Here is a 25,285-nt window from a genome sequence, read left to right as displayed (position 1 = left end):
GCCATAAACAGGACAACTTAAAACAAGAGGGATGTTTTGTCTTACACTTATGGAGGCAAAACATATAAAATTAATATTTTGCTAAGGTTACACTCCCTCAAAACTTTCAAAAATAAAAATTTTTCTGGTCCCTTCTAGTTTCTGCTGATCTCTGAATTCCTTAATAAGATTCCTCTAATCTTCCTATTCTTCTCATGTTTTACTATTATGTTTCCATATGGAATTTTTATACAAATAGAAAGCATTGCATCTAAGGCCCACTCTAAATGGGCCATGAATATGTTTGACCTAATCTGACTATTAGGTGTTTTCAAATAAAGTCCTTTTTGTTTTGCATTGCATTTTTAAAATATTTTTATAAAAGTAGTTCACAATAGTTCATTACAGATAATAGTCAAACACCAATCCCACCACCAAGCACCATCCACAACAATAAGAGTTAACTGTGTGAGGGTTGTTGTATTTCATTCTGGAGCCGTGTAAGCCCAAATATAAGAGAATACAAGCAAGTATGTTAAAAAACCAAACAAATATATGATATTTTTGATAAGTAAACGAGGTTTACTTACTCTGCCATGTTTAAGACCACTCTCCACACGTTCAGATGAGCCTCACACATAAAGGAACCGGCAGAGGAGCCCAGGCATGCAGGACCTGGGACTGAGATCTCCAAGCCTGCTTGGATCATGACTGGGCCTTCTCCACCCAGATTCCCCATCTTCCGATAGGTAAGCATTACACCCACCAACTGCTCCTGGCGCTGTGTTATCCCATCAATGGCCAAGACCTAGAGACTATAAAACCCAGCTTCCAGAAGCACATGGCCACATTTGTGGCCATGCAACCTCTTATTATCTACTTCTTACTCTTGGAGAACCCGGCAGGTTACTGACAGTATCCTGCCCACATGGCAGAGTCTGGCAAACTCCCCGTCGCATATTTGATATGCCAAAACCCAGTAACAATGATGGGTCTCATTCCCCTTACCATGAAGGCACTTTCTAAAATTTCAGGGCTAGGACAAAGGAGACGTTACTGGTGCCTGCTCGAGGAAATAGATGAACAATAGGATGACAGTGATACAGTGAAGTGCGGTAGAGTATAAGAGGTCACGCAGCCGCATTTGCTCCATGAAATTCTGTGGCGTTCTCTGCCGGGATCTTTAGTCTCTGGGTCTTGGCTATTGATGAGATTACATGGCACTGGGGGCAGTTGGTGGGTGCTACTGCCAAGCTCCTGGGAGACTAGGGAGCTGGTTGGAGGAGACCCAGTCCCCATTTGAGTGGACTTGGAGATCTCAGTCATGGGTCCCCTAGTAACCTGGGTTTTCCTTCCGGTCTACTCTTGAGTAAGGTTCATCCCATCATAAAGTCCATTTTGGATTCCAGGGGAATAGTTGTTGGGGGAGACACTATTTCACTCACTACAATATCTAGTAAAATATTTAATTTTACCTAATGGTTACTTTACCAAAAATCTACGTAAGGTTTTGTTAAACATTTATAATAAAACTATAATATTGAATACGTAAAAGACTTTCACTAATATTCCATGTGTTTATAGACAGGAGAGACCACTTGAAAATATATGAAGCATGAATTATAATACCATTAAACATTTCATTTTTAAAATATTAAAAGGTAAAGGTAAAGGCCCTCCCGTTGATCGTCGATTTGCTCGAGCGGGCCCAGTAACGTCTCCATTGGAGACTTTGTTGTTACTGTGTCTGGCATATCCAATACTCTCGGTAGCTTGCCGGGCTCTCCGAGAGGGGCGGAGGAATCGAACTCGGGTCGGCCATGTTGGCCGCTTGTAAGGCGAGCGCCCTACCCGCTGTGCTATCGCTCCAGCCCACTATCAATAATCTAATTATACTCAAATTTAAAGATACCTGTGTAACAGACCTATAACAGAATAAAACTGAGAATATCATCAAAATGGTAACTATTCAGCACCATTAAACTCTTCAGAATCTGTATTCTCTTCAGGTATTACTTTTGAATAGGACTGAAGATATAATAGAGCAGGCAAGTTTCTTTCCTTGCATGTGGATGACCTAGGTTCAATCCCAGGCCCTCCATATGGTCCCACAAGCCCCACCAGAAATAATCCCTGGGTAAAACCAGGAAGTGAACTCTGGGAACCACCAGGTGTGGTCCCAAAACAAACAAATCAAAATATTGAAATTTCTTCTTGAGATGAGAAATTCTTCATAGGCTGGGCACATTTTGCAGGCAAGAGGTCCAGGTTTGATTCCTAGCAGCATATAATCTGCCAAGCATTGCCTGGAGTGATCCCCCAAAGAACAAAAATGGAAATTATTTATTAGTAAAAATACTATAAGACTGTCTTGATTTAGTTGATTCCATTACTTTTATTATGAATTTCATCTAGAATGCTAAGGTGAAATGTCAAAGCAACTTTCAGAAATTCACAGTAAACTAGCTACATTAGTCTTTTTAATTGTTTGGTCTTACTGAATATTAGAAGAAATGGTATAATTTCTAACTTTCAGTGAGAATAATTTATGTGATTTTGGTCAGGTTTGTAGAAAAGATAAATCCCCTAGAGGCAGCTGAACTTGGGAAGATATCACCAATGAGCCAGAGTTCCTGTATTTCCATTTGGAAATTGAATCAATCAAAATTATTGGTATAATCTGAATCTCTTTTCAACTGTATTATTTATTCCCATGTTCAAGAAAATGCTTCATTTGCTTTCACACAGGAAGTTCTGATTTCTAGTCTGTGAGTTATCTAGCAGAACTAAGGAAGCCTGAATGTTTTAAAAAATTGGTTTTAAGATCTGGAATTACAACTTTAAAATATTTCTCATAGGTTTTAATATTTGTTATTAGCACGAACTCTACACTTCCAGTGGTGTTTTCAAATGAAACAAAGACTTTCTAAGATGACGTGAATTGTTGAGGCTGAAGTCTAAGATGGAGGAGGAAGTTTCTTTAGAACTTCTTGTCAAATTCACTTTAGGAAGGTGAAGAGCTTTGGCAAAGCAATTGCTCACATAGCCATCTGATTGTGATTAGTACTTTACAGAGGAGAAGCTGAGATTGGCCAGACACCAAAACTATGAGGTGGTTTTAGGGCAGATCTCTGAAAATTCTAGAATCCTAAGCAACAGAAAATCTAGCATTAATTGACAAAATACAGAGATAAGGAGAGATGGCTAAGAAATATTAAGAGTATTATGATCCAATTAATCTAGCATTGGAATTCTCTGGGACATTCACTTTTTTGTTTAATTTGTTTGGGTTTTCCAAGTAGTGCTCGGGAAACCTGAATACCCCTTCATTTCTCAGCTGCTATAATCGGGGGTTCATGCGGTGCCCCAGATTGAACCAAGGTTGATGCATGAAAGAAAAGCACCTTAAACATTGTACTATCTCTCTGGCCCTAGGATACATAACATTTTAATTTTTTACTTTAGATACTGTGGTTTATAAAACTATTATTGGTAGACTTCATACGTAAACCAGTCTAGCACCCCATCCTCCACCAGAGTGTCACCTTGTCTTCACTATTTTCCTAGTGTCATTCCCTCCTACTGAAGTTTCCTTCTGAAGACCAGTTCTCACTTTCTGTTGCCTTTGGCATTTGTTCTTGTCCTACTAGATTTTTTTTGTATCTTACATATGAGAGAGATTGTTCTGTCTATTCATCTCCATCTGACTAACTTCACTCAACATGATACTTTCCAGATCCATCCTCATAGTAGCAAATTGCATAATTTTGACTCTTCTTAAAGTAATATTATATTGTGTCTGTGTAGCATAGTTTCTGGGGTCTTTTTTTCTTTTCTTTTGCGTGTATGTGAGGGGATTTGGGTTACACCCAGTGATGCTCAGGGGTTACTTCTGGCTCTGCACTCAGGAATTACTCCTGGCAGTACGCTGGAGACCATATGGGATGCCAGATATCAAACCTGGGTTGGTCAGTCACGTGCAAGGTAAACACCCTACCCACTTTACTATTGTTCTGGCCCATGTACCATAAAGTTTTTATCCAGTCATCTATTCTCAGACGGTCACGGTCACGGTCCTCCCGTTGTTCATCAATCTGCTCGAGCGGGCCCAGTAAAGTCTCCACCATGAGACTTGTTGTTACTGTGTTTGGCATACTGAATACATCACGGGTAGCTTTCCAGGCTCTGCCGTGCAGGCAAGATACTCTCGGTAGCTTGCCGGGCTCTCCGAGAGGGGCGGAGGAACGAACTCGGGTCGGCCATGTTGGCTGCATGCAAGGCCAACGCCCTACTGCTGTGCTATTGTGAATAGTGCTGCAATAAACATGGGAGAGTACAAATGTTGTTTCTGAATAGATTTTGGGGGACCTTTAGGGGAGATGCCAACAGGTGTAATTTTGGGGTCATGCGAGATGCTTAATCTCTAGTTTTTCTAGAAGTGTCCTTATTGTTTTCCAAAAAGTTTGCAACTGTTTATATTCCCACCAAGGCAAATGAGGGTTTCTTTTCCCCACACCTATAGCAACACTGATTTTTTTTGTTTTTTATGATGTATACCAGTCTCACTGTTGTTTGGATTTGAGTTTTCCTCATAAATGTTGTACAGAATTTTTATGTATGTTTTTGCCATCTGTATGTCCTTTTGAGAAGTTTTCTCTCTTCCCCTGATGGTTTGATGGTACTGGAGCAAATCTCACGAGGGGATAAGGAATGGGAAGATTCTTTCTCTCCAACTACAAACTATATTATAAAGTTGTTGTAATATAAACAGTGTGGGACTGGAATAAGGATAGATTTTCAGACCAATAAAACAGAACTGAAAGTCTGGAAACAGACCCCAAGTTATATGAAAAATTGTCACTGTCACTGCCCTCCCGTTGTTCATCGATTTGCTCGAGTGGGCACAGTAACCTTGTGAGACTCGTTACTATGTTTGGCATATCGAATATGTCACAGATATCATGCCAGGCTTTTCCATGCGAGCGATATACTCTCAGTAGCTTGCCGGGCTCTCCAAGAGGGGCAGAGGAATCGAACTCGGGTCAGCCGTGTAGGCCACGTGCAAAGGAAATGCCCTACCAGCTGTGCTATTATTGCTCCAACCCCGAAAAATTAATTTTCAAAACAAGATCAAAAACATGAAATGGGCAAAGTAATACCTCTTTAACAAATCATAGTGGGAAAACCACAAAAGAAATTAATTTCAACACATTCAACACCATGCAGAAAATTCAAATCAAATTGACTTAAAGACCTGGATATAAATCAGACCTGAATTCATATATTTCATTGAGGAAAATATAGGTAGTCTTCATGACATTTAATCTAGAGGCATCTTCAATGACCCAGTGTCACTGGCCAAGCAAACAGAAGCAGAGATAGATAAATTGGACATTTTCATACTATGAAATCTCTGAACCACAAAGGAAATGATGACCAGAATTAAAATCACACCCACAGACTGGAAGAAAATGACTTCCCACCACTAATAAAGGGTGATATCTAAGATATATAAAGAAGTAAAGGGCCCTCCTGTTGATCATCGATTTGCTCGAGCGGGCCCAGTAATGTGTCCATTGGAGACTTTGTTGTTACTGTGTTTGGCATATCAAATACGTCACGGGGAGCTTGCCAGGCTCTGCCGTGCGGGCGAGATACTCTCGGTAGCTTGCCGGGCTCTCCGAGAGGGGCGGAGGAAACGAACTCGGGTCGGCCATGTTGGCTGCGTGCAAGGCAAACACCCTACCGCTATGCTATCGCTCCAGCCCTGATATATAAATATAAATATATAAATATATATATTTATATATAAATATATAACATATATAAATAACTGAGGTAAATTTATAAATTTATAAATAACTGAGGTAAATTTTTAAAAGACAAACTCAAACATTGACTAGTGACTGACTTATTTGATATTGGCCAATGGTGGGAAATCTGTTTTGAAAACCAGTTAAGGCAAATTTTCACTTGAACAAGCAGAATTTTTTTTATCAGTATTGTCCTTGAAAGAGGAATTTTAACATACTAAGTACACTCTATATCTCATTAAGTTTTAAATTTTGTCTTCTGTAAGAGAGTATAGTATTGCTGTGTTTACAGAAAGCTCTCACACATGAATACACAGAATTCTTTGAAGCTGTCAGAACACCAAAAGGGGTTTCTAAGATTCTATAACACCTAAATACTAAGATTTTTGAACTCTAAATGTCATTTAAGTATCTAGGTGAGACAATTTTATAGTACTTAAAGTTAAATATTACTATTAGATATTGCAGTTAAAATTATGGAACATTCTAGTTATTAGAACTTATCTTACTATAAATTTTAAGGAGTTCATTATTTTTCTAGAAATCCTTATAGAATTTTACTTTACACATAGCACATTTTCTCAAGAACTTTTGAGGTTCTGCTCATAAAAGTATTTTGAAGAGTAAAACTGATACCTTTGTTCCTCAGTTTAAGAAAATAAAAGCTCTCCAACTCTTTTTAAAGAGTTCTTATAAGAAACCAGGTTCATCATTAGCCTTACTCACTGCAATATCAAGTATATCTGCACTTACAATTTTTATGTTTATCACATACCATTTTAAAGTATGAGCATACAAAGTACAATAATAATTCAGAAGTAGAAAACTAAAGACATGTTTTACTAATTTATGATGCTATTTTTTATTTCAAAATATTTGTGTTATTCTTACACATTTTTTTCTGCTTCTTACATAAAAATTTCAACAAATATCTATTCTATCTGATCAAAATTTTAATTGGAAACCTTCAGGATTATATCGAGTGATGCTTCAGGGACAGTGCAGTGCCAGGAATCAAGCCAGGGTTGACCACATATATCTTAACCTTTGTGCTATTTTCTCTGGCCTTAAGGATATTATGTTAAGAGCTAGGTGGTCTACTCATTTCTCCATTAACCCCAAAATAAGTCGTGGAAAGAAAAAAATCTAGCTTTTTCTGTGATCCTATTTCTTCAATTGGCTCTGTTCTCATACCCTTCCAACTAATTCTTTTATAAAGGTACTTCTAACTCTGTGCTGTGCTAGTTTCTATACTGTCCTCACTCTACAAAAAATGTGCTATTAATATAACTCTAAAATCCTTTATTTTCTATTGATATAATTTCTAGATATTTTTATGTAATATTCTCCACTGTAGGCAACAATGAAGGTGGTGGGATTGACAGTGGGGCATAGGATAACCTAGTGTCAGTGGAGTAAGATAAGAAAGGATCATTTTCATGCATACTCAGGGGACAGATAGACAGCATGGTGTGTGGGGGGGCGGGAGGGAGTGTGCTTGCTTTACACATATTTGCAACCACAACCCTGGTTTGAAGCATCACATATGTCCCCCTGATCACTGTCAGTCGAGAACCCCAGGTACAAAACTAGGAGTGTTGCAGGAACATTACCAAGTGTGCCTCCCACCCCCATAAAGAAAACAATGCATATTTGTCATCTTTTCTGAGTCATGCTCTTTGATAGGAATGGAGATGGTATCAGAGTTAAAAACAAAGAAAAAGATATAACATCAGCCTTTAAAAAGAAGTTTTTGAACGAAATTTTTATGTGGACATTAAAGCAACATCAAAAATTTGATATGAAGTATGCTAGAAGAGACATAAAGAAATAGGTAGGCAGGGGAGAAGATTACAGAAACTTCCTAGAGGAGGTTATGTCAGTGATGAGATCTGGATAAAAAATTATTTAAATAATTGATTCTTATAAAGGAAACAATAAGTGTTCCAGACAGAGGGTATAACTTATGAAAAGTCTCTGAGCGTAAAGACAGGTTTTATATATTAAGTGAAGGAAGATGCATCTCTCAAAAGGTGTGAATGAAAAGGAAACTATAATCTAAATGACCTTTCTAGGGCTAGAGCAATGATAAAGCAGGTAGAGTGTTTGCCTTGCATGCAGCTGACCTGGTTTCAAAGCCCTGAACCCCATATGATCTCTTGCACACCATCATTAGTAATCCTTGAGCAAGGCTCCAGGAGTATAGCGCTGAGTTTCACCAGATGTGTCCCCCAAACCAAAACTTCAATAAATCACCTTTTTAAGTAATGCTAAACTTAATTCCTTGGGGGAGAAATAAAGAACAATTGGAATTTTTTTGTTTTGCCAATTTTTAAGCAGTATCCCAATTTACTCCTTTTCCCTTTTTTTCCCCCTAGAAATATCATCGGTGTTAGCATAAAAAAAATCGAAAAATTGATTTGAAGGGGTAATATTGGGTTCACTGAGAAGTAGAGATTGGTTAATTCAAGTGAATTTCAATAGAAATGCAGATAAAAAATTTGATAGATACTTAAGTATAAACCATAGAATTTGGTGTTTCACTTCATTAGAGTGTGAAAGTAAAACTGAAATTTCTGCTTTGGGACAGTGGGGGCACAAAGACACAGACAGAATTGCCATCTGCACTGCTATGTTCATTGCAGCACTATCCACAATAGCCAGTGGAAACAACGCGAGCGCCCAAAACAGATGACTGGTTAAAGCAACTATAGTATATTTACACACTGAATACTATGCAGCTGTTATGAAAAATTAAGTCATGAATTTTTGCTTACAAATGGATGGACACAGAGAGAATCATGCTGTGTGAAATGAGTCAGAAGGAGAGGGACATAGAATGATTTGTGGGATTAAAAAATACTTAGTATGAGACTAATATCCAAGGACTGTAGAAACAAGGAGCAGGAGGATTGGTTGGTGGTTAGAAGCCTGCCTCAAGTGCTGGGGGAGAAGACAGCTGCGATAGAGAAAGGACCTATGACAATGACAGTTGGAAATGATCACTCTGGGGAAGAACTGTGTGTTGAAAGTAGGTAAAGGACCAGACATGATTACCTCTCAGTACCTGTGTTGCAAACCATAATGCCCAAATGAAGGAAGACAAAGAGAGACAGAAGAAAATTGCCTGTTATTCATCAGGCTGGGAGGGTGGCAAGGGGGATATTGGGGACATTGGTAGTGGGAAATCTACACTGGTGGAGGGATGCATGATGGAACAGCTTTGTAACTGTGTATCTCACAGTGATTCAATAATTTAAGAAAAAGTTGGGGAAGGAGCTTCAAGAGAGGTGATGAGGTCCAGGTACTGGAAGACACTAGTAAATGATGAAAAATTATGAAGCTATGGGGGTTGGTAAATAGTACAAAGTTTAAGATGTATGCTTAGAGTGCTCCAAACCTTAGCTCAATACCCACTATCACATGGTCCTCAGAGCATTACTGGTGCAGCCCTGATATCCCAGCACTGTTCTGGTAGCCTCAGCAACTCCCAGAACTTCATTACTGTGGGGTTAAGCAACATCATATACTCAGGCACTTGCACTGAGGCACTAGCCTAATGGGCAAAGAATCACTATTTGGAGTTTCACCAATTTTTTATGTGTCATTGGGGCCCTAGGCCTCATGAACACCATTTAAAAGTTCCTTCCCATTCTTTGTCCCAAAAATTGAAGCTAAAAGTTTGAACATGTACAAAAAATATGATCTGGGGTAACAAACCAGAATTTGGGGTTAAAAATATTTCGGTGACCTAGAAATTTTAGGTGAGTATGGAAGTTCTCAAGGAGAATGTTTAAGGGATAAAAAGAACTATATGAGAGCCTCAACAATTAAAAACTTAGTTGCAAAGGTGGAGTTTAAAAATGGGCAATAGGCAATAAAGAAACAATTGTAAAAATATGAAGGAATACCATGGTTTGAAAGCCCAAGAAGTGACAAATTCCCTGAGATCCAGGATACAACTCAGCAATATGGCAGGAGAACATGTTATGCTATATATATATATGTGTGTGTGTGTGTGTGTGTGTGTGTGTGTGTGTGTATGCCTATATATATATATATATATATATATATATATAAAACATAAATGTATGTGTGAGATCCTGGGTTCTATCTCTGGCAACACAAGATAGAAAAAAATTCCCAAAGCAAGAAGTGGGCAAATGGATCAAATTATTGAGACTTTAGTTTAATTGAGGTTTGAGAAGAGATTTTTATCCTTTCAGCAATTAGCTGACTTTGGTAAAAGCAGTTTCTCCTAAAGGATGAATAGAGGTTAGAGTCAATGAGAGTTAGTAAAGATAATAAAGAATAAGAACTGTCACTGTCACTGTTCTCCCGTTGTTCATCGATTTGCTTGAGCGGGCCCAGTAACATCTCCATTGTGACAATTGTTACTGTGTTTGGCATCTCGAATACATCACGGGTAGCTTGCCAGGCTTTGCCGTGCGAGCGAGATACTCTCAGTAGCTTGCCGGGCTCTCCGAGAGGGGCGGAGGAATTGAACTCGAGTGGGCCATATTGGCCACTTGCGAGGCAAACACCCTACCCTCTGTGCTATCACTCCAGCCCAAAGAATAAGAACAGACAAGGTTTTTAAAAAATTTAGTTGTAGAACTGGAGAGGTAGTATAAGGATTGCCTTACATATAACCAACCCAGATTTGATTCCCCAGCACCATATATGGTCCCTTGAAACCCACCAAGAGTGATCCCTGAAGATAGAGTCAGGGCTATGCCCTGACCACAGCTCTGTGTGCCCTCAGAAAAGGGAGCTCAGATAGAGAAGGGAGCACCAAATAAAGGGTGTTGGGAGGATCCTCCCAGGATGGGAGAAGCATGCTGAAAGTAGACTATAGACCCAACATGATTGTCACGCATTGCCTCTTTTGCAAACCACAACACCCAATAAGAGAGAGAGAATAAAAGGAAATGCCCTGCCACAGAGGCAGGGTGGGATGGGGGGGATGGGCGGTGGGAGGGATACTGGGATCCGTGGTGGTGGGAAATGGGCACTGGTGGAGGGAGGGGTATTTGATCATTGTATAATTGAAACCCAAGCACAAAAATGTGCAAGTCTGCAACTGTACCTCATGGTGTCTCACTAATAAAAATTAAAAAAAAAAAAAGAGAAAAATTTCTCCTTAAATTAAATTTCTCCCTAAAATAACAGCCAAAAAAGAAATGTATGGAGTTATATGAGGATGGTTGGAGGAGTTGTGGTTTATCATGGCTTAGCCTTGGACAAGCTACCTCCCCTGGCAAAGAAGCACAATTAATAATAATAATAATAATAATAAAATTACTAATGATATTTGAAGAGCAACAATAGGATGCAGGAAAGATAAAGGCATTACAAGAGAAAAATAACATATGTGGAAGTCATATATCATCACATATTTTATTCTTAACTGTATAGTCCACATGCTATACTGGAAAAAATAATCCCTAGCTTTGAGCAAAGCCTGCCTAGCAATTGTGTAAATTTCTAAGGCACATAAATAGAACTATTTAAGATTCGGTTTTCTCATCTATAAATCATGAATATAATTTATAAAATTATAAAATGGAGTTTGTATAAACCTACCTTGATATCATGTTGATATTATGTTAAATATTAAAAGTATAATGGGCATCTTCTATATTCACAAACAATTGTAGCTATATTTATTAATATCTTGTCTTGAGGATATTTTATACTGGCAATGTTTAGGAGACAATGAGAAAAATCATGGGGATAAACAAAAAAATACAAAATATTATATACAGTTTCTTTCATGGTGCCAGAAACATGGTGGGTACTCAATAGATATAAAAATAATCGGTTGCTGAAAGCCAATATTTGTCCTATCTATATAATTAAAATCTTTGTTTCCACTGTATTTAAGTGAACTTTAGGGTCATAGAGGAAAGCAAATGTGGCATCTGATAAAAATTTATCTTACCTAATAACTCTATTTCTGTATATTCAGCTGCTAAAGGAGAAAACAGTTTAACTGAGATGGTCTAGGAATAAAAGTATACAGAACCTTTTATTTTTGAGCCAAATCTCTCTCTCTCTCTCTCTCTCTCTCTCTCTCTCTCTCTCTGTCTCTCTGTTATTTTGGTTTTGGTTTGGCCATCACACCCAGTTGTGGTACTCAGACTTAGTCCAATCCCTATACTCTGGGATCACTCTTGGTGTGTGTCATCATTTTCAGCCTGTGACAAAGAAACAAAGAAAAATGTACAGATTAGTCACTAGCAGGTAAATTTACAAGAAACACACAGATTTGGGTCCAGAGAGACAGTGCAGTGAGTAGGGCACTTTCCTTGAATGCAGTCAATCCAGTTTCTAGCTCTGCTACCTCATAAGCTCCCCCCACCCCAACCACCACCCCCAAGCCACACCAGGAGTGATCCCAGAGTATAGAGCTTGGACTAAGTCTAAGCACCACCACTGGGTGTGATGGCCAAACTAAAACCAAACCAACATACACACACACACACACACACACACACACACAGAAAGAGAAGAGAGAGATAGAGAGATTCAGTTCACAATAAAAGAAGAGGAAGGATTCTTACCACAAAATGGCTTTCAATACTTTTTCTTCTCTAGCATTGGTAGTAAACTTTGTCTTTGACGAGCAGTTTGGAAGCAAGAAGGGTTGCTGCTGCAAAAGCTCAGTGGGGAGAGCGATAGTAAATTGCCCCAAATAAGCTTAAGGCAACTCCTGCTCCGGGCTCCTGAGAGGCTAATGAACCATGGATCCCAACCTCTTCCCAAGGCCTGATATTTACGAAGTGTTGTCAAAGACATCTAAAGTTCCATAAAATAATATATTTTTAAAAGGTCTTCAAACTAAATCCTCTAAACCTATAGGAGTTACCCACTTGCTGAGAGTTAATAGGCTCTTGACTGAATGGTGAAGTTTGAAAAGGACCATTAGAGGCAAAGTATCATTTCTCCCAGAAGCCTGCTCACTTCACTCTTGTGAGAGCAGGCAGGGTATCTTGAAAGCAGAAGATTGAGCAAATGGCTAACGATCTACTTATTTAGTTCTTAATAATGACATTTTTTTCCCTGGGAGGTCCAAAATTTCTAGCTAAATCTGTGAGAGTCTTGTGATGCCAAATCCTTGAATTATTATAATTGTATTTGGATGTCATAAGTTAAAATGTTACAAGTTTCTCTCCCAAGATTTCACAGATTTCTCAGCTTTTATCTATGTAAATATATTACCGTAGAAACTGAGATAATAAAAGCCCATGAAATAACCATCCAGTATCGTTGCATTTCAATCACTCCATTCCCCAAATTACTATGCATATTTCAGATGCTGTTACTTTTTTCCAATTTAAATTCAAGCAGTTCTTGAATAATGCCATCAAGGCCTTGTCTGAAAATGTAGTAATAAGAAAACTAGTTTTCTTTTACTTTATTTTAAATGTGTCCAATAAGAATATTTATATATGAAAGCAAAGATATGGATTTCACATTTTATCTGTTGCCTACTCCTCTGTGGGAGAATTTCTTTTCATTCTTATCTGCCTTACTCCAATCTATGTCACTTCATAATTAACAATGTCCTGAATCCAAATAGTTCTAATTGCTCTTCTAAAAAATTAGAATCAGTTGGAAAAAAAAATGAATTGAAGGACTTGGCTTCTGTTTTGAAGTTATTTTTCAAAATCTTTAACAAAGATGAAATAACTCGGATGTGTGATTAAGTCTCTGTCTTTAAAATGCTCAGAAATAGTTTGTATCCTTTACTTTCTCCATGTTCATTGTACTAGACTTTTACTTTTAGTCAGTGTGCTCATATAATTCTGTCCAAGAGGCTTGAAAAATGAGACTCTTATCTAATCATCTGCACCTTCATGAAACTATGACAGCAGGTGAGGCTATTATGGAATTTGTTAAGTTACAAGAACACGTACTGCAATACATTCATGCCCATTCAATAGGAGCACTTTTCTGGTCCTTAAGAAAAACTGCTGTTGCAATCCAAGACTGATATGAGGTTTTCCTGCCAACTCATATGTTTATAACTGATAAGAAAAGGAAATCATAAGAATTGTATGTCTTCTTTGAAACCAACTCTGATCAACAATAGGACAATCATAACTTTGCTTCTAAATGTGTAATTTGTTTCTATCCCAGGCAAAACATGAATATAGTGAAAATAAGATAATGGCTTTCCTTTTCTAGTTGGCTAAATTAAAATATTTTTAATACCTTTGAAAATAAGGTGGTACATAGAAAGGTAAAAATCAAGTAATCACAACGGGTGGGCAACACATGAAGATTTCAGTGGTAGAGTTTTCTTATACTGTTATTAAAATGAAAAGCTGGATTAACAAGTATATTCAAAATTGAAGTTTTAGACTTCTGTAAAAGTGTGGTGCATTTTATGTGACCACAGGAAAAGATAGCTGAAAAGATAACAAATCAATCTATGCTGTTCATTACCATGTATTGGTCAAGATAACTATAATGCTCTATCTTGCTACTAAAATTAAATATAGATAAAATCCATTTCATTTCCCAAAAAGGAAGATAACATAAAGTGAAGCCTACGTTCTCCTAGAATGTCTAAATGATAGCCATGGTAAATACTTAAGATATTTTGTGTTCTCTGAAAAGTAAAATTTCCCCATAACTGAGGCAGAGTGATTCCTTTTATTTAGCATATCTAAGTAATGTCCTTATTTCTCCATTACTTTTTTACTGATAAATCAAATAATACTTATAGTAGATACTAGCATGGTTAGTAATTAATTAAAATTAAGTATTAGCTGTGGAAGTGAATACTACTAAAATTAAAACTAACAAGCAGTGTAAATTAAGTGTATCTACTACACAGTAGTAATATCCTTAGAAATAGAAAGAGTGGTCCTTTTAACATGAGCAGAAACTTACTTTGTTCCCATATAACTCATTCTCCATTAAATAGCCCTAGAAGCTTGAAAATTGAGCAATAGAGATCTATAAAATAACCAATAAATCCTGATGTTTCCTCTACTTTAAGATCTCTCCAGCTTACTCTGAAATATTTGCACAGAATCAGACTCCACCTGGGGAATCAGTGACCTAAAGAATTACATATATATATAATATATATATTATATATAGAGAGAGAGACATACACATACTATATGTAGACAAATATGTGTATATATGAAAATAATCACCATCAATGTAAAGTAGTGCTATCTCCAGGTAATTGTAACCCGACTTGCCTTTTTAAAAAGACCTTTCAGACTCTAATGCACTGTTTATTTGTTCAATCCTTCAATGTATAAGTCCAGAAACTTACCTTAACTAGATCTCAGAAGTGAGTAGACTGAAAACTGCATACTCATGTCTCAAATGATGCTCAAAACTCAGGACAGTCAATTTATTCAAACAAAATACATAACTGTCAAAATAATATGATATTCATGGGATACTGTCAAAACCATTCCCAGTGTGTAGGCAACTTGGAAGTCAAATTATTTAGACTGTTTAGAGAGCCGAGCATAAAACAAGACAAATGGACTGAGTATTTAATAGCATCAGACACTGATAGGCAAGATCTCTCTCTCCGACTGGACTCTAAGCTTGCCAGTTCAATTTTTTCTCTCAGCACACATCCCAAAATGATAACACTTGACTTTTAGAAACTTCTTTCATGAAGCTCTAACCTTTGTGTAAAAGGAAGCAATTTCTGGGAAGGGGGAAGGCCTTACTTACTACTGCTCAGGGTCTATTCCTAACTCTATGCTTAGGGATCTCTTCTTTTGGTGCTCAGGGACCTATATGAGTTGTCAGGGATAAAACCTAGTTCACCTGCATGTGGAACAAGCACCTCATCCCTTTACTCGCTCTGTCCTTAGAGAGACATTCATTCATCAGACATAGAGATAATTTTAGCTATACTTCACACTATCATATTTCTGTTTTGATTTAGACTGTGTTGCTTTGATAAACTGAGTCTATGAACACCATCCTCTTTGCAGCTTTGGGGGAAGAAGGCAGGGCAAGAGTAAGCACAAACATAGAAATAGACTTGCCCCACTGTGGGCTGTACTAATTTCAGATTTTGAACTGCCTTGCCTGGCTTTCTTGAAATCACTTTCCTTGATTGGTGATAAGGTGAAACCTTGCCATTTGCCGTTCTCTCAGTCTCTGTCTTAACCTCTTTCTTTCCCTGTAAACATCAGGAAGAAAACAGTACATGTCGCTCAGCTCTCCTGCTTCTATAGTCCTCAACTGGAGTGTTGACAAACAATGGACATGAATTCCTATTTACTCTGCTGCAAAAAGTCTCAAATTCTACCTGAGGTTGTTTATAAGAGGGCCAGAATATATTTAGGAATAATCCATTTGTAAACAATTTAGCAAAAGTCTGATGAAGAATTTTAAACAGAGACATGAAGAGTTTTTACCAATATCATTCTCTTTCTTGGAAGAAAAAGCACAGACCTCAGAGTTCTTTTTTAAGAGGAAGAGAGAGAAATTTTACTTCTAAATTGTCAGTCACTGTTATACAAATACGAAGATACAAGTATCATTTTTATATAATCTTAAAATTTAAATACTTTATCATTGCTTGACTACCTATGCATAAACATCAGAAAAACAAATACTATGATCTATACTCATATTTGGTGGGGATATTAGATTTCTGTAAGTATACTCTTATAAGATACTTAAATCTCATTTCTAAAATATGTGTATTGCATTACTAGAAGTGGATATATATTCAAGTTTTCAATCAACTGGTTTACATGGTTGGATTGACTATAAATTTGTTGACATATATTGATGATTCTTCATTTTCTTGCCTAGGGATCATTTCTTCTACTCATTTATTTTCAATCTTTCTACTTTCTTATTTGACAGTATTCTATGAAAGAGCACTCCTAACTCATGAGGAATGGTGTAAACTAATTAGGAGTTTTTATGATGGAAACTATTCCCTTCCCACGTGATCATTCTGCCTGTGTAATGTACTCTGTGAAAATACCCAGCTCTTAGCACAATTAGGCAATAACTTTACACAAATCAGCTCTTATTTCAGTTCATAATTGTGAAAATGGTACAACTCCAAAAATCAAGAATATGATTTAAAAGACAGAATTATAAATAAAATACCATACAAAATGGATTTTGCATTAAGAAATTACTTGATCTTCTCAGGCAACTGACAGAAAGAAAAATAGCCCTAATAAAATGTGTTTGAAAAATACTACAACAGAAAAATCACAGTGTATTGTTAAAATTTAAGAGAGTTTCAAAACTTCCCCGCACACAGGTGTGCAGAGGCACTGAAGGGTTACTAACGAACACTAAATAGACATGTTGAATAGTTTGTTATGGGGATAAGATCCAGAAATAAGAGTGAAAATCAGTGCTGGTTCATTACATCAGCAGTGGGGCCAGCAAAACCACTGCTAAAATGTCTTTAAACAGCAGGTGCACAGTTTCACTGTGTTAGCTTGAAGTCCCCTGGCGGTGGCATAGAGTGAAACCAATCTTCTCCATGGATTCATGAATGACCAAAAAACGTCCTAAGGTGCATTTAGAGACAAGGCGGTCCATCCTCCATTTTATTCATATGTTCCATATTAGAAACTTAACCCAATACTATCCACTTTACTTTTGGTGTGCTTGCTTACCAATGATGCAATTTTGAGTTTTGTTTGTTTGTTTTTGGGGCCATGTCTGGCTGTACTTAGGCTTACCCCTGACTTTTCTCAAGGATCACTAGTGGTGCATTTGGGTAACAACATGGGATGCTGGGGCTCAAACCCAGATTGACCACATATAAGGCATATATGTGGTAGCCAATATAGCTAATGAGGATGAGGTATCAAACTCAGATATTATTTAACAACCATATCATCTCTCCAATATAATTATGATAAATCCTTTATTAATGTGGGTATCTAATTTGAACTATTACCAAACATATCGGGCTGGAGCGATAGCACAGCAAGTAAGGCATTTTCCTTGCACGCGGCTGACCCAGGTTTGATTCCTCCGTCCCTCTAGGAGAGCCCAACAAACTACCAAGAGTACCTCACCCACACGGCAAAGCCTGACAAGCTCCCCATGACGTATTCAATATGCCAAAAAAAAACAGTAACAACAAGTCTTAGAATTTGTTGTGAGACATTACTGGTGCCTGCTCGAGCAAATCGATGAACAATGGGAGGACAGTGCTACCAAACATATCAATGCATTTCAAATTAATATTTTTTTTCTTTTTTGGGGGGGTCACACCCGGCAATGCACAGGGGTTACTCCTGGCTCATGCACTCAGGAATTACTCCTGGCTGTGCTCAGGGGACCATATGGGATGCTGGGAATCAAACCCCGGTCGGCCACGTGCAAGGCAAACGCCCTACCCACTGTGCTATCGCTCCAGTCCCAAATTAATATTTTGTATATGATTATTAGACATTAATATATATATATACATCTCACAACAAGGCTTAAATATAAAGTATGTCTGATTTGCTAATTTCAAAAGTATATTTGTTTATCCTTATGAGAACTTCATTATCCATGACCGTCAGTAATAATTATCAAAATGTTCCATAATAAAAACCTATATCTATGTTTGGATGTTTGGATGCAATATAATTTTGGAAAGTAGAAGTTTTTCTTAATGTTCCATTACTGCCACCCATTGTTGTATATCAAAGAGTAGCTTTAGCATCTAGAGAGATAGTACAGAGGGTTGCCTTGAATGCAGCTAACTCCAGTTCAATCCTCAGTATCACAGACGGTCCCCTGGGCTCCACTAGAAGTGACCCTTGAGCACAAAGCCATAATAAAGCACACTTGAGTTTGCCCCCTACTTTCAAAAAATTAGAATCTAGATTAATGTCAACTGAGTGGGCATGTTTTTTAAAATGTAGCAGGTCTCAAAATAGAAGAAATTATAAATTAAGACAAATCTTTATATATGAAGGATTTTTGTTTTGTTATTATCTGGGGGGGGTAACACAGAATTTGTCAGGGATTACTCCTGGCTCTGTACTAGAGACCACTTTTAGCAGGATTTGGGGAGACCATATTGGTGCCAGGGATCAAACCCAGATCAGCCCATACAAAGCAAGTACCTTACCCTGTGTACCCTCCAGCCTTTTAATATGTTTATATAAAGAATAAAAGACAATTTAGGGGAGACATTACAAGGATGAAGCAAATTTATTTGTGATAACAAAGGTTATAAAGAAATATTTTGATAACTTTTTAGAAGCACGAGACAACATTTTGATACAGAGGGAATGACTCATTTTAGTACATATTTTTTTTCTTTTTTGAAAGACTTGTTTTCATATACAGCATTATTAACAAAAGCTTACTACTATGCCATAAAATATACTTCTAGAATTCAGTATGTACCATTAGTATCTAAAAAATAATTATGTAAAAAGTGATTTGCTTTTTTTATTTTGGCAATAAAAAATGTATGGGTGCTAGTAAAATTCATGTTCACAGTGCATTAAAAAGAAGTCTGAAGGAACACATTTGTTGAAATTTGCATTTGGTTTTAGAAAATGCCTGTTTAACAATTGAACATACCATATTTTAAATTTTAAACTCCCTCCTGGGGAAAAAAATGGTATTGAGAAGCTGGAGCAACTTAGGTTTAGGGACATTATGCTGGGCTTTGAAATTCAAAAAATAGAATATTTTTTCTTGAATTATTTTATGATCAGTGTAGAGTCTCTACACAAGGAAAATTAAAGCTGTCTGACAACTCATAGAAACATCACTGGCTCTTAAAGATGTAGGAAATTACATAAAAGCATGAAAGCACAGGGTAATTTTGCAGTTTCATCTCTAAACATAAATTGTAAAGACGCCTGTCTTTCGATTCTTTCTTCCTCTTTCTTCTGAAGCAGGGCTTTTAGTTCTTGCCCTTTTAAATATCTTTGCCTACTGTAGCTTTGCTTCTTAATGTACTGGTTGATATTACGGACCTAAGAAAGTATTTACAAGGGATGCTTTTATCTGTATTCACAGAGAATGCTAATAAATTAGAAGAAAGTGCCAGAGAACATCACATTCCTTGCCCAGAACATTACAATGGCTTCTGCATGCATGGGAAATGTGAACATTCTGTCAATATGCAGGAGCCATCTTGCAGGTAATGTTGACACCCTTTTACTTCTAAAACATATGGAGTAAAGACTCAGAAACTAAATTATGGATGTTGACAGAATTAGAAAGCATTTTCCCTGAATGGGTGATCAGCAGTAAAGTATTATTTTTAATCTGAGTTTTTTCTCTTTGTATTGTTCAATTCTAATTTTACTACCAGGTTGTCTACCTGAAATTTCTTATGGAGGGTTATATGAAGGGTAGAGTTCATTGTTAGATGAAGCCTACAGGCTAATTTTAAAGAACACTATTAACTTTTTACACCAATTCTTCTGCACTCTCTGACATAAGCCGGACACCAAAATAATTACTCTTATTGTGTGCAACTGCTCTAATAGTCTTCAACATTTACTCCATAAGCAGCATAGAGGATGCTTGTCTGAAAATATATATTATCCAAATTCCAATGTTCTCTATAGACATAAACTTTTTCTCAGGGGTACTATTTACTTAATTAGAAAGTATGTTAAATAAAATGTAAAGGTCTTGAGAAAAAGAAAAGTATGAAAAGGACAATTATCCCTGGACATCCATTGCCTGTTTATATTATCATCACACACATTTTATCTTTCTATCTTCGTATCACACAAAAAAATCGTTATGCCTGTAGGTGTAAAGGAAACTGTATATTTCAAAATCAGAAGCACACAAACTATCAAATTTAATATTGATAGCCGTATCTACAAAGTAATATTTGTAGAAGTGTCAGAATGCCCTAATTTCACAATGAAGATAAACGTCTATCAGTCAACTTAAAAATAAATAAAACAGTTACAGATAATGGAAACACTGCCATTTCTTCCAGGTGTGATGCTGGTTATACTGGGCAACACTGTGAAAAAAAGGACTACAGTGTTCTCTACGTTGTCCCTGGTCCAGTACGGTTTCAGTACGTCTTAATTGCAGCTGTGATTGGAACGATTCAGATTGCTGTCATCTGTGTGGTGGTCCTCTGCATCACAAGGTCAGTAACAGACTCAATGATCGCTCAAAGAAATATATTTTTTCTCTCTTTATCTTATCAGACCATTCAAATGATGAGTCCTTTTACAGACTCAGTCTCTATCCCCATATTATCCATAGTTCTCATCATAAAAGCATTGGAAGTCAAATGGAAAGATATATTTTCATGCCATAGTGGTATACATAGTTTTCAGATTTTTGCATTATGAGGATGAATTTATTTTTAAGCAGTGGTTTTTGTTCATCTAATGTGCAATGCCACCTTTATTTAAATATGTCTCCTTTAAATTAAAAAAATATAATCTTCAATAAAACTGCTAGCAATTTAAATGTTTCTTATTAGTCAGTTCATATACCAAATGAGACCAGAGTATATTTTACAGAAGGTGGAGAATATTATTAAATTCTATGTCTTATTTTTACCACCAACATTTGCAAGTAAAATTCACAGATGACTCTTAATAGCACTGCACTGTCGCACTGTCCTCCCATTGTTCATCAATTTGCTTGAGCAGGTACAGGTAATGTCTCCATTGTGAGACTTCTTGTTACTGTTTTTGGCATATTGAATATGCCACGGGGAGCTTGCCAGGTTCTGCCGTGAGGGTGAGTTACTCTTCGTAGCTGCCTGGCTCTCCAAGAGGAGCAGAGGAATAGAAACTGGGTTGGCTGCATGCAATGCAAATGCCCTACCCATTGTGCTATCGCTCCAGCCCTAACACTTAATATATTGATATAAATATTTTATCTGAGTTTGACAATGTGTTTAATATTAAAATTCAAAGAAAATTATTGTAATGATAAATATTATATTATTATACAAGAAACCTTTAGTGTAGACGAAAATACACAGTATATATCACAAGCTTTTTTAAAAAAGCCCAAGAACAGCCAAATGATCATTATTTTCTGTGCAATAGGTTGAGATATACATATAGATTGAATCTTCTCTTTGAAAGGAAAGAAAATCATGATTATTAGTGATGGCATGGAGTTAAAGAATGCGACCAGATACTGGCTTAACTTAATTGGTGTATTCTAAACCAATGCACATTATAGCTTATATACTATAAATGTTATGAAGATACACATTTTTCTGGCCTATTTTGTTCTCCTTGAGAAAAATGTTCCGAGGAAGTTTCTCAAGGTTTTTGCCAAATTCACAAGCTATTTAGACTTTCATTTGTTTGCACAGCTTTACAATAAATCAGAATGTTTTGCAAAGAAATTATTTTCAAAAAACAAGAAAATAAAAGAATCATATCTTTAGAAAAGAAAGGCCCTAATACATCTCAGTGTCTGTATTGCACTGTCTTCTTTGAGAATAAGTGTGGCATTTGCTCTTGAAAAAGACAAAATATGGTTCATAAATCCTTGCAGGGACTAAGGGCTTAAGGGAAGATCATTGACAGGAGCTTTGTGCTGCTCAAGCCAAGTTGAGTTCATCAACTCTACACTTACGTTTAGATGCCAAGTGAGTCGATGGATTATATTAAAATAGATTCTGAGGAACATAAAGATGACTCAAGAAACAAAAAATACAGAGTATTAAAAAAGTTGGGAAATAAACTAAAATATAAAATCTGCACCATTTTATTATAATATTCTGGGCCTTCTAATAAAAAATATCATCACATAAAAATTATTACAGATAATCTAAAATAATTCTAGGTTAGGCTTTATGTATGACAAAATTGTAAAGTGTAAGTACTAAAATTTAACCAGTGTTCTTAATTTTATTATTAGTTTTTTATTCTCATGTATGATTGAAAACACTTCTCGCATGTAAGGTCCTTATGTCTACAGAAACTACATATATGTATGTATATATATGATGGGTATTATATGTGTGTATGCATACATTTAGTAAGATTATAAAGAGGAAAAAACTATCCTACTTTTATTATAAAGAGGGAACACAGTTCCTCTTTCCTGATATAGGGACTTTTCTAAGATAAGGATTGTGAGATTAGCAAATTGCTGAATTAGCAAATTGCTGAGCAATAAGAGAAAAACACATTCCCAACATCAGCACCAGTCCACTTAATCACTCCCCTTTTACTGCCTCTTGGCTGATCATAATGTTTTGTGTTCTAATGCTCAAGACAATGTAAACTTAGCTCCAAATTAAAACAAGTCATTTTCTCAAATTGCATGGTTATTTTCTTTTTCCATGGTAAAACATATCGTCTGACTTACTTTTGAAGCACAGAAACAGCAATACAAATAAATCAGTGTTATTGCAGTGTGTTTTATAAATCTATCCTAGGACATCAAAGTTTTCCAAAGTCTTTCAGGGGCTGTGATAGTCAATAAACTACACTATTCCCAGCGTGGACTCACTCTATTTACTTAAAAATATTCGGTTCTGAAAGCAGTCTTTCCAACTAGACTATTTTTCCTTCCTGAACTCTTCCCTGACTATTTGGTCACCTTTGTTTCTCAAGACCTATTTCAAAACTCTAGTGGTTAAGAGTTACAAAACCATTCCAAGTAGAAGATCCCACATTCTCTTCTATTTTCTTTTAAATCTCTTACTTATCTAGTCCCTCCTTTTCTCTACTTCTCTTTTCTTTCCCTTTCTTCCCACATTTTCCCCTAATTCATTTTACTTGTTTGTCTTTACTATTTTAGTCAAACATCTGCTCTCCTCCTAAATAAAAAGTGGGTCATAAAAATGTGGACATCAAGAGACATATTCTGAAATGAACAAGTTCTCTTGAGATGCTAGAATTTACTCTTCCTATCTTTAGTTCCTGTTTGTTGGAAAAGTGACTAGTTCCATGTTTATTTTGATGGACCTACTCTCAAATATATATATATACATATATATGTGCATATATATGTATATATATATGTATATATGTGTATGAATATATATGTGTATATATCACAGCCTATTGTAATAGTACTTTATATGAATTTTATTTTCTTTTTTGTATAGGCATTCTTTTATTATAAGAGAGTATATTGTATTAGACCTTTTCATATGTCTTTATTAAATATTAGTTTCTCATAGAAATTAAATAGCTTTAACAATTCATGTTTTTATTTTTAAATTAATGTATGAAAATTATGTGATATTAGGCTAAACCCAAACAATATCTCTTTCCATTAAATTCAGATATCAGCTGTTGGCTCACTCTCTGTTTGATGGGATTTAAACTTGTAGAATTAAAATGTCAATATAGCAATCATACTTTCATGATGTAAAATACAAGATTAATGGACACTTTTAAGGGGAGATGAAGCGAGATCAGAACTTTCTTTATGACATTGTTCTGCATCATTCTTTGTGCAAATGAGTAAGCAGTTAAGAATGACGTCTACAACTTCTGCCTCTGTTCTTTGAATCTTAACAGATGACTGCAAGCAGAAGCAAAAATAACTTCCAAAATTATCCCTGCCTATACTACTAACAAATGTTCTCCTCTGAAATATTTTAAATAATATGCATTATCCACAACTCCACTCTGTGATTGTAGGAGCAAACTTTACATAATAGCACTGGACTAAGATTTGTAAACTTTCCAACCTTCTAGGAAATGCCCCAGAAGCAACAGAATTCACAGACAGAAGCAAAATACAGGGCACTACAGTTCAGACAACACAACAAGAGCATCCACAAGGTTAATCTAAAGGGAGCATGTTGCACAGTGACCGGACTACCGAGAACGTGGACTACACAATACAGTATTATAGACAAAAGAATAAGACAAGAGATCTACACATGTTGCCTTGCATTTGTGGTAATCTACACCAATGAAAACATGTACTACAGCTATATTTGATTATGTATGGATATATTTGAAATAGTATACATTGTCTTGATGTTTTTCTGTAATGTAAATAAACTATTTATATCACACAATATAGTTTTTTCTTTCCCATGTATTTGTTATATATAATAAATACTCAGTAATGAGAAAAATATTGGCATTCTTAAATTTGCGGTATCTCATAACTGTAAATATAATCAAGCTGGTAAAATCTGTACAGGTAGCGATATTTCGTCTATCTCCACATCGCGAAACATACCAGTTTATACAGGATTCAGTGGCTAAGTTTTGAGTGATCCCAAGATCAAGGGAAATGATGGTTATTGGAAAAGGAAAAAAATAATTTATTTTATATTGAGTGAGGATAAAATATTTCAGGTCTTTGAATCACGTCTGTTTCATCAGCTTTCTTCCCTGGTCCTCCATTTTCATCCCCAGAGCAGAAAACTCTCTGGCATATAAATTAAATCAAAGAAGAAGGAAAGAAAAGTGCTTTATAACTCATAAAGGAGAGGGAACTATGATATCATTTTTTTATTTGGGAGGCATTATAGAATTTTCTAGTAAGCTGCATATCTAAAGGTCCTGGCCAAATTACATATTAGG

General features: G+C 36.3%; 1 protein-coding gene across 1 annotated transcript in view; it reads left to right on the top strand.

Annotated features, from left to right (window-relative positions):
* TMEFF2 (transmembrane protein with EGF like and two follistatin like domains 2) overlaps nt 1-24,771 on the top strand; it is a 289,942-nt gene extending 265,171 nt beyond the window's left edge. The window contains exons 8-10 of the mRNA XM_056111636.1: nt 19,800-19,923; nt 20,743-20,901; nt 24,443-24,771. Of these exons, the coding sequence (XP_055967611.1) occupies nt 19,800-19,923; nt 20,743-20,901; nt 24,443-24,539 (380 nt within the window). The 3' untranslated portion in view covers nt 24,540-24,771. The remainder of the gene's footprint in view (nt 1-19,799; nt 19,924-20,742; nt 20,902-24,442) is intronic.
* The last annotated feature ends 514 nt before the right edge of the window (nt 24,772-25,285 follow it).

The sequence above is a fragment of the Sorex fumeus genome, unplaced genomic scaffold (assembly GCF_029834395.1).
Source record: "Sorex fumeus unplaced genomic scaffold, SorFum_2.1 ptg000014l, whole genome shotgun sequence".
Classification (NCBI taxonomy): Eukaryota; Metazoa; Chordata; class Mammalia; order Eulipotyphla; family Soricidae; genus Sorex; species Sorex fumeus.
Note: the sequence above shows the minus strand (reverse complement) of the source record. Positions and strands in the feature narration are given on the sequence as shown.